This window comes from Vespa crabro, chromosome 2, assembly GCF_910589235.1.
Source record: "Vespa crabro chromosome 2, iyVesCrab1.2, whole genome shotgun sequence".
NCBI classification, from domain to species: Eukaryota; Metazoa; Arthropoda; class Insecta; order Hymenoptera; family Vespidae; genus Vespa; species Vespa crabro.
In genome coordinates, this window is record NC_060956.1 from 15,081,990 (window position 1) to 15,091,924 (window position 9,935).

General features: G+C 26.7%; 4 protein-coding genes across 9 annotated transcripts; 1 reads left to right on the forward strand and 3 right to left on the reverse strand.

The window, feature by feature from the left end:
- Positions 1 to 39: 39 nt before the first annotated feature.
- Positions 40 to 3,837, reverse strand: LOC124422221 (nucleosome assembly protein 1-like 1). 5 transcript variants are annotated; one of them, XR_006941811.1, is made up of 9 exons: positions 3,710 to 3,837; positions 2,639 to 2,798; positions 1,742 to 2,031; positions 1,494 to 1,647; positions 1,251 to 1,388; positions 938 to 1,085; positions 754 to 873; positions 452 to 667; positions 40 to 333 (listed from the first exon to the last, which is right to left on the reverse strand). XR_006941811.1 is itself a non-coding variant. In XM_046958367.1 (9 exons), the coding sequence occupies exons 2-9, from the start codon at positions 2,792 to 2,794 to the stop codon at positions 323 to 325; spliced, it is 1,134 nt and encodes a 377-aa protein (XP_046814323.1). In that variant the 5' UTR covers positions 2,795 to 2,798; positions 3,710 to 3,837; the 3' UTR covers positions 40 to 322. The 5 variants fall into 5 exon arrangements, 4 of the variants coding, with proteins under 4 accessions (XP_046814323.1, XP_046814322.1, XP_046814321.1 ...); XM_046958367.1 differs by having other exon boundaries at positions 551 to 667; XM_046958366.1 differs by having other exon boundaries at positions 518 to 667.
- A 503-nt stretch (positions 3,838 to 4,340) lies between these two features.
- LOC124432882 (succinate dehydrogenase assembly factor 4, mitochondrial-like) lies at positions 4,341 to 5,122 on the reverse strand. Its single transcript, XM_046982170.1, has 3 exons — positions 4,919 to 5,122; positions 4,740 to 4,843; positions 4,341 to 4,651 (listed from the first exon to the last, which is right to left on the reverse strand). The coding sequence occupies exons 1-3, from the start codon at positions 4,999 to 5,001 to the stop codon at positions 4,482 to 4,484; spliced, it is 357 nt and encodes a 118-aa protein (XP_046838126.1). The 5' UTR covers positions 5,002 to 5,122; the 3' UTR covers positions 4,341 to 4,481.
- LOC124432877 (probable phosphoserine aminotransferase) lies at positions 4,505 to 8,672 on the forward strand. Of its 2 annotated transcripts, XM_046982159.1 has the most exons (9): positions 4,505 to 4,642; positions 6,371 to 6,446; positions 6,942 to 7,072; positions 7,161 to 7,273; positions 7,359 to 7,520; positions 7,621 to 7,715; positions 7,790 to 7,959; positions 8,037 to 8,297; positions 8,410 to 8,672. In XM_046982159.1, exons 2-9 carry the CDS (start codon positions 6,372 to 6,374, stop codon positions 8,516 to 8,518), a joined length of 1,116 nt encoding a protein of 371 aa, XP_046838115.1. In that variant the 5' UTR covers positions 4,505 to 4,642; position 6,371; the 3' UTR covers positions 8,519 to 8,672. The 2 variants fall into 2 exon arrangements, with proteins under 2 accessions (XP_046838115.1, XP_046838114.1); XM_046982158.1 differs by lacking the exon at positions 4,505 to 4,642 and having other exon boundaries at positions 6,072 to 6,446.
- On the reverse strand, positions 8,651 to 9,735 carry LOC124432880 (guanosine-3',5'-bis(diphosphate) 3'-pyrophosphohydrolase MESH1). Its single transcript, XM_046982165.1, is given in 4 exon segments — positions 8,651 to 8,809; positions 8,892 to 9,223; positions 9,307 to 9,382; positions 9,385 to 9,735. Coding segments are annotated over 4 exon segments (858 nt in total). The 5' UTR covers positions 9,676 to 9,735.
- Positions 9,736 to 9,935: the final 200 nt, after the last annotated feature.

Consider the following 9,935-nt stretch of genomic DNA (forward strand, 5'->3'; position numbering starts at 1 on the left):
TAAAAATGTTGGTAGATTAAAATAAATGAGATCTATGTATAGTTTTTTTTACTTTTGTATTAAAAATGCTTCAACAGTACCCAAAATTTGTTCATAGATCAACGCGTCTGGAAAAAAATTTAACCAGCCTTTTGCCTGCATATATAAACGTAACAACAGTATAAAACGCAGTAATTAAAAATGACAATAATCATATTGAGAGCATAACTGTTACACTTATGACATCATTAGGTCTTAGCAGTAAATAGCCATATACTATTCATTATTAACGTTGATTTAGAGGGGGGATACGCATAATTTTGTCACTGGTATGTTGAAGAGTCTAGGCTTGATCTGGAATAGGAGATATGATATGATTAGATGGTTCATACAAAGAGGATTATGTTGGAGCCAAAGGCGCAGGATATCTAGGCAGTTATCGGTCAGGTTTTGTTAGTATGTTCTTGCTTACTGTAACGCACGAATGATTTTTTTTTCATTTTTATCGTAATTCATACGAGATTCTACTGTTGTTTACATTCATTAGGATCATCGCCTTGTTGTTTCCCACCTGAAGGCGCGTTGGTTGGAGAAGATTCTTCATCTTCTTCTTCTGTAGTTACAACATCATCATCATCATCTTCCTCTTCTTCATCTTCATAATCTTCATCATCTTCTAATCCTTCACCTAAAAATAATGAAAATAAATTATATGTATATATAATAGTTATATAAAATATATTAATATATAATATATATGTTCAACTAAATTACCTGTATAGTACAGTACAGCTCTAGGAACTATACGTTCTCTAATATAATGTCCAATTTCAAAATCACTTGTAACCAAAGCTTGAGTTTCATCATCTAACTCCGCTTCTGCATCATCTGGCACTGAAATATTCAATAATTTAAAAAAATTATATCATTAGCATATCAATAACAAATGTTTACTTACCAACTGGTGGACTAAAGAAATTGAAGAATGAATCATTTTGAACAGTTTTTGTTACTGTACGCATAGAACCTCGAGATTTATGCTTTTGATTCTTTTTTATTGTTTTGACTGTCACATTCTTTCCTTTTTTCCAATCAATTACACAACCCTAAACATGATAAACATACATTAGTTTTGGTATATATTACATACAAAAATATATTACTTTCTACAACAAAATATATCCGATATACTTTTTACATTAAATCAAACTACGACCTTCTCCCCTATAAATTAATTAATAATATTATATTTAATCTAATAATTATGTTACCTTGCTTTTGTATATTTCAGGTCCTTCAAAACTGAATGGATCATTTTTTTCTGGTACACATCTCATAATATATTCTTTAGTAAGAACAGAATTAGTAAAATATTCATTTGGTTCAAAATAGAATTCGAGAACAAAACCCTAAAACATAGATTTTAATATAATAAACTCTAAATAATAGATTTTGTGTTATTAGTAACATGCTATATTAATATAATGTAAAATATTGTTATTTATATTACTTACCATTGGATTAGATTTTAGAAATTTTACTTTAATGTCATATAAATGTGTTAAAATTGGTTCATCATGTTCTTGAACCATATCAGCCAACATTCCAACATTTTTAAATATCGTTAACCAAAATGCAGGTATTCCTTTAATATCTTCATTTTCAGCTCTAACACAAAGTAATTTTAATAAATTCCCATATAAAATCCATTACTATAATTATATATTTTATTAAATTATACAATATATAAATAAAAACATACTCCTCTTTTTTTTCCTGAGAATCTTCAAGATTTGCTTTCAATTTTAACTCATTTGACAAGGCTTCTTCATCTTCATCACTTTCCCAAACACATTGCTCATCTGTTGGTTCATACGAACCAGAAACTATTAGACTTCTTTTCTCATATAATGGTGCACACATATTGTAATAAGCACATTCCAAAGCGTGTACTTCTTCATAAAATTTGGCTTCAATATTAGTAGTGACCAGTTGCAGTTGTTTGAGAGCCTTAATTCTACGTTTAATAGGTGCTGGTAGCGACTGCATTTGCTAAAAATTAAAATAATATTTTTTGATAGAATAACATGATTCATTTAAGAGAGTATTTTAAATCATAATTAAAGATATTAAGTAATATCATGATTAAGTAATTTTTAAATTTAATTAATTATCATTTTCTATAATTAAAACAAGGACAGAAATTTTTTGTTAATTTTTAAATATACATTTATATTCAAACTTATAGATCTTATTGTGTGTTAGTGTGTATGTACTTTTTAAATTATTACTCTCTGTTATTTTTAAAACTACTATATACCATAAGTGAAGAAATTTCTTTCTTATCGGTAATACAATTATCTACGTATATTATGATAACATGTAAAATTACATAATTTTGTATAAAATTACTCGTAAGTTGCTTAGATTCCTATAACAGAATTATATTATTTATTTATTTGTTCATAAAAAAATATTTATATTAATTACATGCATAAGTAGCAATTGTTTAATAAACATGGTAAATATACCAAAACAACCAGCCATTTAAAAAAAAAATTGATTTTTAAAATAGCAAAATAACATATACTAATATATAATTTTTTTTTTTCTAAAACTATAATAAATGTTTGGAACTGACAATATAATTTTGGAATACCTCTATTCCAGGTGCACAAACGAGATCTTGCAGAGCATCTAATCCGTCAGGTCTACTAAATATTTGGGGATCTAACTCTGAAGTGTTGCGTTCATCTTCATCTTCAACAGATTCCGTATCAGTAGTATCTCCGGCACGTTCTGGATCAGTGGTCATAGTACTATAATCCAGATTTATTTTCCATGAAAGATATTAAAAATAATGCAATTAAAACTACAGAGACTTCTTAAAATCTATATGATTTGTTTGTTCAACAGATCTTATCGTGTAATTAAAATTATATCTTTGTAGATATATAATTTTACATATATTTTAGAAATAAAACATTATAAATTCTCAATTAGATTACTTTTAATTTAATTCTTTATGAAAAGAAGAATGAGAACATACAAAACTGATACGGTATCTTATTAAACACAAAAGGCTGGGGTTCAAATAAAAGTAATGTACATGCTATCAATATCAAAACATAAATTTCTACAAAATTTTGTTAAGCAGTGATATTATCAGATATGCTGTATGTAACTTTAACAAGTTCAATGTTACAGTACAATAAAACCTTCAATTAATACATCACTTTTTAAAAATATAAGTACCTTGTTTTATTATAACAATTGACTATTTCTCAAATAAATATTAAACGATTTAAAAAATAATACCCTTTAAAAGTTATTTCATTGCAAATTAGAGTACATGCGAATTAAGATTGACATTTAACTCACCATGTTCACAATACTAAAAGGTTATTTGTTGGGATATACGCATACATCATAAAACGTAAAAATTTATCATTATAAAATAAGATTAAAACAACAGGTAGAAATGAAATATTGTAAAAAATCAATTTTTCATAAAGAAAATTTATGAGATTATATAAAAAATTGAAGAAAGATTAACAATTATAATGCAAAGACATAGACATGCACATGGGATGACCTCCAATCTAAAATTTGCGGCGTTATATCTATTTAAGAATGCTAAAATAAATTGTATATATAGAATAAAAGTAATATTGCAATAATAACATGCTTTTATAAGGAAAAAAAGACTTATTAAATTATAATCACGTACCTCTTAACAATGATGTCGTTCGGAAAAGAAGAAGGAACAAAACCAAGAACAACGAACCGGCCGTTGTATCGATGGTTTTATCGTAGCTTTCGTTATACGTAGATGATGCGAAGTTAGTTGCTAGGTGCGTTTCGAAATTAGACAGAAATACGGACCAATCAAGATGTTTCGTTTCTCGAAGCAAGCTTCCAACCAATAAGAACATCGATTTTCCCATGATTCTAAATTTTATTTGTTTTATTTAAAGTGCAAATTATATCCTTTGAAAGTAGATTATGATTAAAATTCTTTTTACAACAATATCATTTTAAATATATAATTTATTATTTTATTAAATTTTATTTTTTTTAAATTATCATTAATAGATACATAAAAATTAAATGAAGCTAATTTCATTGATTAATAATTGAATAGCGAGTATAGCGTTCTTTAAAAAATTTAATAGTTTTTTCAAAAGAAATTGATATTTCCAATATATATCTCTTTATTATATTCAATATAAATATTTCGTCTAAAACAAATAATAAATAATATGCTTTTATAAATTAGCAAGTAATTTGTAGATAATTAAAGCTGTTTTTCTCTATATACTATATATAATTCGTATTACTTTAAAAAAGTATTGCTAAAGTTCTATAGTATTAACATTTTACTATGCATAACTTATATTTACAATTTACATAATAACATTATAATGGAAATATTACTACTGATACATAATTAATATAGTTTTTCGAAAATAATTATTGTGATAGTTGTATTGAATGAATATCTAAAAGTCTGTCACACGTCCTTTTCTTTCCCAATCTCCATAACGAGTTGGTTCTGGTCCACGAGGTCCATTAATTTCACCTGTTTTTGGATTTGTATTATCTGGAAATGATTTCAAAGGTTCTTTTTCTTGATATGGATGCTTCCCTTCATCAAATTCTGGTAATTTATCTATTAAATATAATAAGAAGATATTTTATTAATATATTATAGTACACTTATACTATGTATTTTTTTTATTTCATTAAGTGTTAATAACCTATAGGTGTACGTAATTTCTTCCTAAATTCTTTAATCCTTTCACTTTCCACTTTTCCATTTGTTTTTTTCTCCGAAAACAAACGTATGCAATCTATGAAAAGACTATATAAGAAAAATGCATGTCTTTGAAAAAGTTATGTTAAATTAATCAATATCACTTTATACTTTATTAACTACCTATTAGTTTTGTTCAATTCTTTCAGATCAATTATTATTCGAACATTTTGTGCCATATTGTTCAAAACTTTGCTACTAAGCATTTTTTCACTAAATTTGTACAAATTTATTAAGAAGGTTATGTTTCTTTAGCGAACAGCTGATAAAGTAATAGCATGTGTTTAATTATATATACATATATTCACACGCTCAAAACTGGCGAATCAAGATTTTTATCGACTGTTAACTAATTTATCGACACTTTATGTGTTACGAACATATGAGAAGATAAATAATTAATATATTATTTATTGATTATTGCAAAGAATTTATTAAAAATTAAAAATAAATGCAAATGTAAAATAATTAATGTAAAATAATCGATAATCTAATCAGGAGTATTAATGAAACATAGTGATCTCTTTTCCATGTGTTCTATATCTTTCCATTTATATTATATATATGGAAATATTATGTAAGTGCGATATTTTAATGATAGGGATAATTAAGAAATAAAGTAACAAATATGTACAATGATGAAAAATATAGATTCTATATATTATTTTGTAATATAACGATCGCCAAAAAAGAAGTGAATCTCAATTCATTCTTATTATTCTATTTACCTATTTGTATGTTACGCTAATATATTGTCAATATGATAAATTAAAATAACAATGATAAGAACTATTTATTGACAATATATTATCTGTTAATCATTTGATTAATCGAAAATACTACCAATATATTATCTGCTAATCATATGATTAATTGAGAATACAACGATGTGTTATCATTCATTTAAGACAGCTCTTAAATAAAAACCGGAATGTGAAACTATTAATACCGGATTAAACCAGAAATTAATACACGTATACTTATATACTAAGGTTAAAGATTATCAAGAATTTAATCTCGATTGACCGTAAAACAAAGACGATTGTTACAATGATCTTGATATTAAAATTTAGTTACTACTATTTATTACTATCATTGCTAATTTTTTCTTGTTCCTTTTGTTCTAAATTCTTCGCGTATATTTGTTCCTATGAAAAATTTTATTAGTTATTTGATGAAAAGTATGATATATAGTTTTGTTTTTCGCGGTTTTATATTCGATGATATGAATTTGACGAAGATAGACGAAGTGATACGAATCCACCATTATACTCAACAGGTAGTTAAACCAACGTTGTTCAGTTATAACGTATATATATTCGCTTGAAAAAAATTGCAGATTGATTTCTACAAAAGAAAATATAGAAACAAAAACCGGTTCAGTGAACAAGTACCCAAGCGAAAGGTCGTGGAAATGAAGAGTACAAAATTGTATACATTGAAGCGATAATCCCCTCCATTCGATATTATTTTAGAACGATAAGCTCACAAACGCGACTATATTTCCAGTTTTTACTTTAAAAGCCAGTTGATTAACGAACATCGATCGATTCAAGTGTTTTCTTACGTCTTCAGAATGGTTGATCAACAACACAATAAAAAGGAACATGTTATCAATTTCGGCGCAGGACCGGGAAAACTACCAGAAGAGGTATCTTCAAAAAAAGATCTATTTCTTTTTTTTTTTGATTATTAATGCTTTAAGATCTAGATCAATGATCTATATACTGTTAGTTTTATTTTTAAATATGTCAGTATATACCATACAGATATCAAATGATTTTTATGTAATTTCGATATATTCAATCAATATTCTTTGTATTTATTCTTTATATTTATTCAAGTGAAATGACATTGAGATATTTTGAAAGTATCGGTAGATGTATTACGAAAATTTTTAACCGTTAATGAAGATTTCAAAAATACGATGATATATATATATATATATATATATATATATATATATATAGAGAGAGAGAGAGAGAGAGAGAGAAAATTTCATTTTTTAATAATATTAATAACATAATTTTATCATTAAGTTAATGCGCAAAGAATTCGATGATTTCATAGACATCTTATATATAGGTCACAAGAGTTCATTGGACCATAGATCGTATCGTATATATGGTAAACGTATGATTTGTAGGTATTGAGAGAAGTACAGGCAGAGTTGCTTTCGTTTGCGGGTAGTGGAATAAGTATAGTCGAGTTAAGTCACCGTTCGAAAGATTTCGAAAAGATCATCAATGATGCGCAAAATGTTTTGCGAGATTTGTTGTAAGTTAGAAAAATAATTTTCATTTTTATCGCATTATTAGAAAAATATATATTACATTCGTATTATTGTATTTTTGTCATTTCACAGAAATATACCAGATAATTATAAGATTTTGTTTATGCAAGGAGGGGGCACAGGATTGTTTGCAGCCATTCCATTAAATTTAATGACTACCGGTGCGGCGGATTACATCGTTACTGGTAAATATGTGCAATGTATTAAAAATTTATTATATAATTCTTCGTACAGAAAAATAAAATAAAATATATATTATAATATTTTTAGGATCATGGTCAGCCAAAGCAGCGAAAGAAGCAAGTAAATATGGAAAAGTTAATATGGTTTTACCAAAAGAAGCAAAATATACAGGAATACCGGATCAAAGTACATGGAATTTGGATTCGAAAACATCTTACCTTTATTATTGCGCTAATGAGACTATTCATGGTAACTCTGATGGAAACTGAACAAACATGAGCAAATACTTTTTCTTTTTTTTTTTTTTTTTTTTTTACATATACATACTGATATTTCTATATAATTTTAGGTGTCGAATGGAATTACATTCCGGAAACAAATGGAGTACCGCTGATTGCCGATATGTCGTCGAACATATTAACGAAACCCTTAGATATTTCGAAAGTATATAAAACAATGTTTTTTTTTCTTTTTCTTTAATAATTACAGTATCATTGGATATATAAAATTTATTATAGTTTGGACTAATCTTTGCTGGCGCACAGAAGAATATCGGACCAGCTGGCGTTACTTTAGTAATTGTACGAGATGATCTTCTCGGTCATGCCATGTCAGTTTGTCCCACAATTTTAAATTTCACCGTCATGGCAAACGATAATTCTTTACACAATACTCCGCCTCTTTTCCAGTAAATATAATTAAAAAATTTTTTTTTAAATAATCACATCATTCGGTTTATCCGTTATTTCGTTATATTTATTTTAGAATATATTTTGTCAATCGAGTATTTAACTGGATAAAAGAACGCGGAGGCGTTGAAACTATGGAACAAAACGCAATTAAAAAGAGTCAAAAGATATATAATATAATCGATAAATCTGATGGATTTTATAAATGTCCGATCGATATAAATGCACGCAGTAAAATGAATATTCCATTTAGAATAAGAGACAATGATGAGGAGCTAGAAAAAGAATTCCTTTCTGGTGCAGTCAGTCGTGGAATGCTTCAGTTAAAGGGTCACAGGTCAATAGAATACATTAAAGAAACATTGTCTTGTTTCTGAACTAATGAAAAATGATACCAGTATGAGAAATGTAAAAATTTACTCAAGTGTTCTATTACAAATATGTTATAGGTCTGTTGGCGGTATACGTGCTTCATTATATAACGCAATTCGAGAAGATGAAGTTGAAGTATTAGCAGAATATATGAAATGGTTTCATAAGCAGCATACTAAGAAGTAAAAACTTTCATCATCGATGTTATTAGAAAACAGCTTTTCAATATCGATTTTATTGGTCTGTATTATTTGTAAATACAAGGCTAATGTATATGTTTTGTAAAATCGATAATATCTTTCATCAAATCAATAAGAATTAATTTTTTTTTTGACTATTACAAAAATTTTGTGAATTATCTTTTACACATTTACATTTTGCTTCAGTTTCAATTCTTTGTTTTGCAAATACTCTATCTAATGCAGTTTCCAAATTAGAATTAGTTCTGCGGATTCTATCTACAACAGCTTTAGCCCACTGTAATTTAAATATACTTAAAAATTAATTTTCTTATATATCATTAGTTAATAATAAAGGCTTTGTTGAGGATAAAATTTACCTTAAAGTATTCCCTTACTCTTTCAGGTGTCCAGCAAATTGGAGTACTCTTTTGAAGATCTCGTAAATTATATAATTTATCTGCTAGTAATACTAACTTAGCTCTATGACTTCTTTTAGGTGCATTTTCTATTTGCAAACGTTTACGTTCTTCTTTAGGCAGAGTTTTATCATCAGTTACTTCTTGAACAACTTGACTCACTGTATATCCAAATTCTAGTTCTATCTCATCAAAATTAGTATCTGTATCTTCTACAGTATCATGTAGAAGTGCAGCTAAAATTACAACAGGGTCATATATTTCGCCTTCTTGAACTAAAATGTTTGCAACTCCTAAAATAATAATTCATTCTATATCCTTTTAAATGCATAATAGGTATTTCATTTATTTACTAATTATATTTGATATATCAAACCTATGGGATGATTTATATAAGGTGTTTGTGCAGGATCTTTCCTTCTCTGAGTACTATGTTTTTTTGCAGCAAAATCATTTAATAATTTAATAAACATTTAATAATCAATGATATCAATTGATCATTTGAAAGTCTTGGAATGCAATCATCACAGGGACCACCCTTCTTGAATGGATCAGCATATGCTATCGTTTTTTCAGTAGTACTTTCTTTTATACCTATCAGTGGATCTGTCATCGTTGCTAAAAAAACGCTTTTAGTTACATCAAAACGAGTGTCTTTATATGTCTTATACGTCAGTATACGTGAAGATGTAGTTTTTATATTTTCATTTAGCATGTTAAGTTGCAAAAGATAAAAATTACTCATTTTTAACGTTATTTTTTTGTTGTTAAGTTTCAAAAAAATTTCTCCTACTTTAAGTAAATAAAGAGAGACGATATTATTCTTTCAAGAAGGTTAATGTTTACTTTAATTAAAAACATGAATATTTTCAATTGTTTTAAACATTAATGTTAATTTCATAAAATGCATCGATAAAAGTGTAAGTTAATTAATAATTTATTTAATTGTGTTCTATATTATAAATGTGCATAAAATTATACCAGATAGATTTCAGCTGATAGTTT

Bases quoted from the DNA above. Each gene is read 5' to 3' on its own strand.
- LOC124432882 (XM_046982170.1), bottom strand. From the start codon at position 5,001: ATGCTTAGTAGCAAAGTTTTGAACAATATGGCACAAAATGTTCGAATA. The intron at 4,844-4,918 runs GTAGTTAATAAA...TTTCTTATATAG, and splicing joins GAATTGAACAAAACTAATAG to TCTTTTCATAGATTGCATAC. The intron at 4,652-4,739 runs GTTATTAACACT...TATATTTAATAG, and splicing joins GAAATTACGTACACCTATAG to ATAAATTACCAGAATTTGAT.
- LOC124432877 (XM_046982159.1), top strand. From the start codon at position 6,372: ATGGTTGATCAACAACACAATAAAAAGGAACATGTTATCAATTTCGGC. The intron at 7,274-7,358 runs GTAAATATGTGC...TAATATTTTTAG, and splicing joins GGCGGATTACATCGTTACTG to GATCATGGTCAGCCAAAGCA. The intron at 7,521-7,620 runs GTAACTCTGATG...ATATAATTTTAG, and splicing joins CGCTAATGAGACTATTCATG to GTGTCGAATGGAATTACATT.
- LOC124422221 (XM_046958365.1), bottom strand. From the start codon at position 2,794: ATGACCACTGATCCAGAACGTGCCGGAGATACTACTGATACGGAATCT. The intron at 2,032-2,638 runs GTATTCCAAAAT...TTTAATTTTTAG, and splicing joins TTTGTGCACCTGGAATAGAG to CAAATGCAGTCGCTACCAGC. The intron at 874-937 runs GTAAGTAAACAT...TGAATATTTCAG, and splicing joins TTTCTTTAGTCCACCAGTTG to TGCCAGATGATGCAGAAGCG.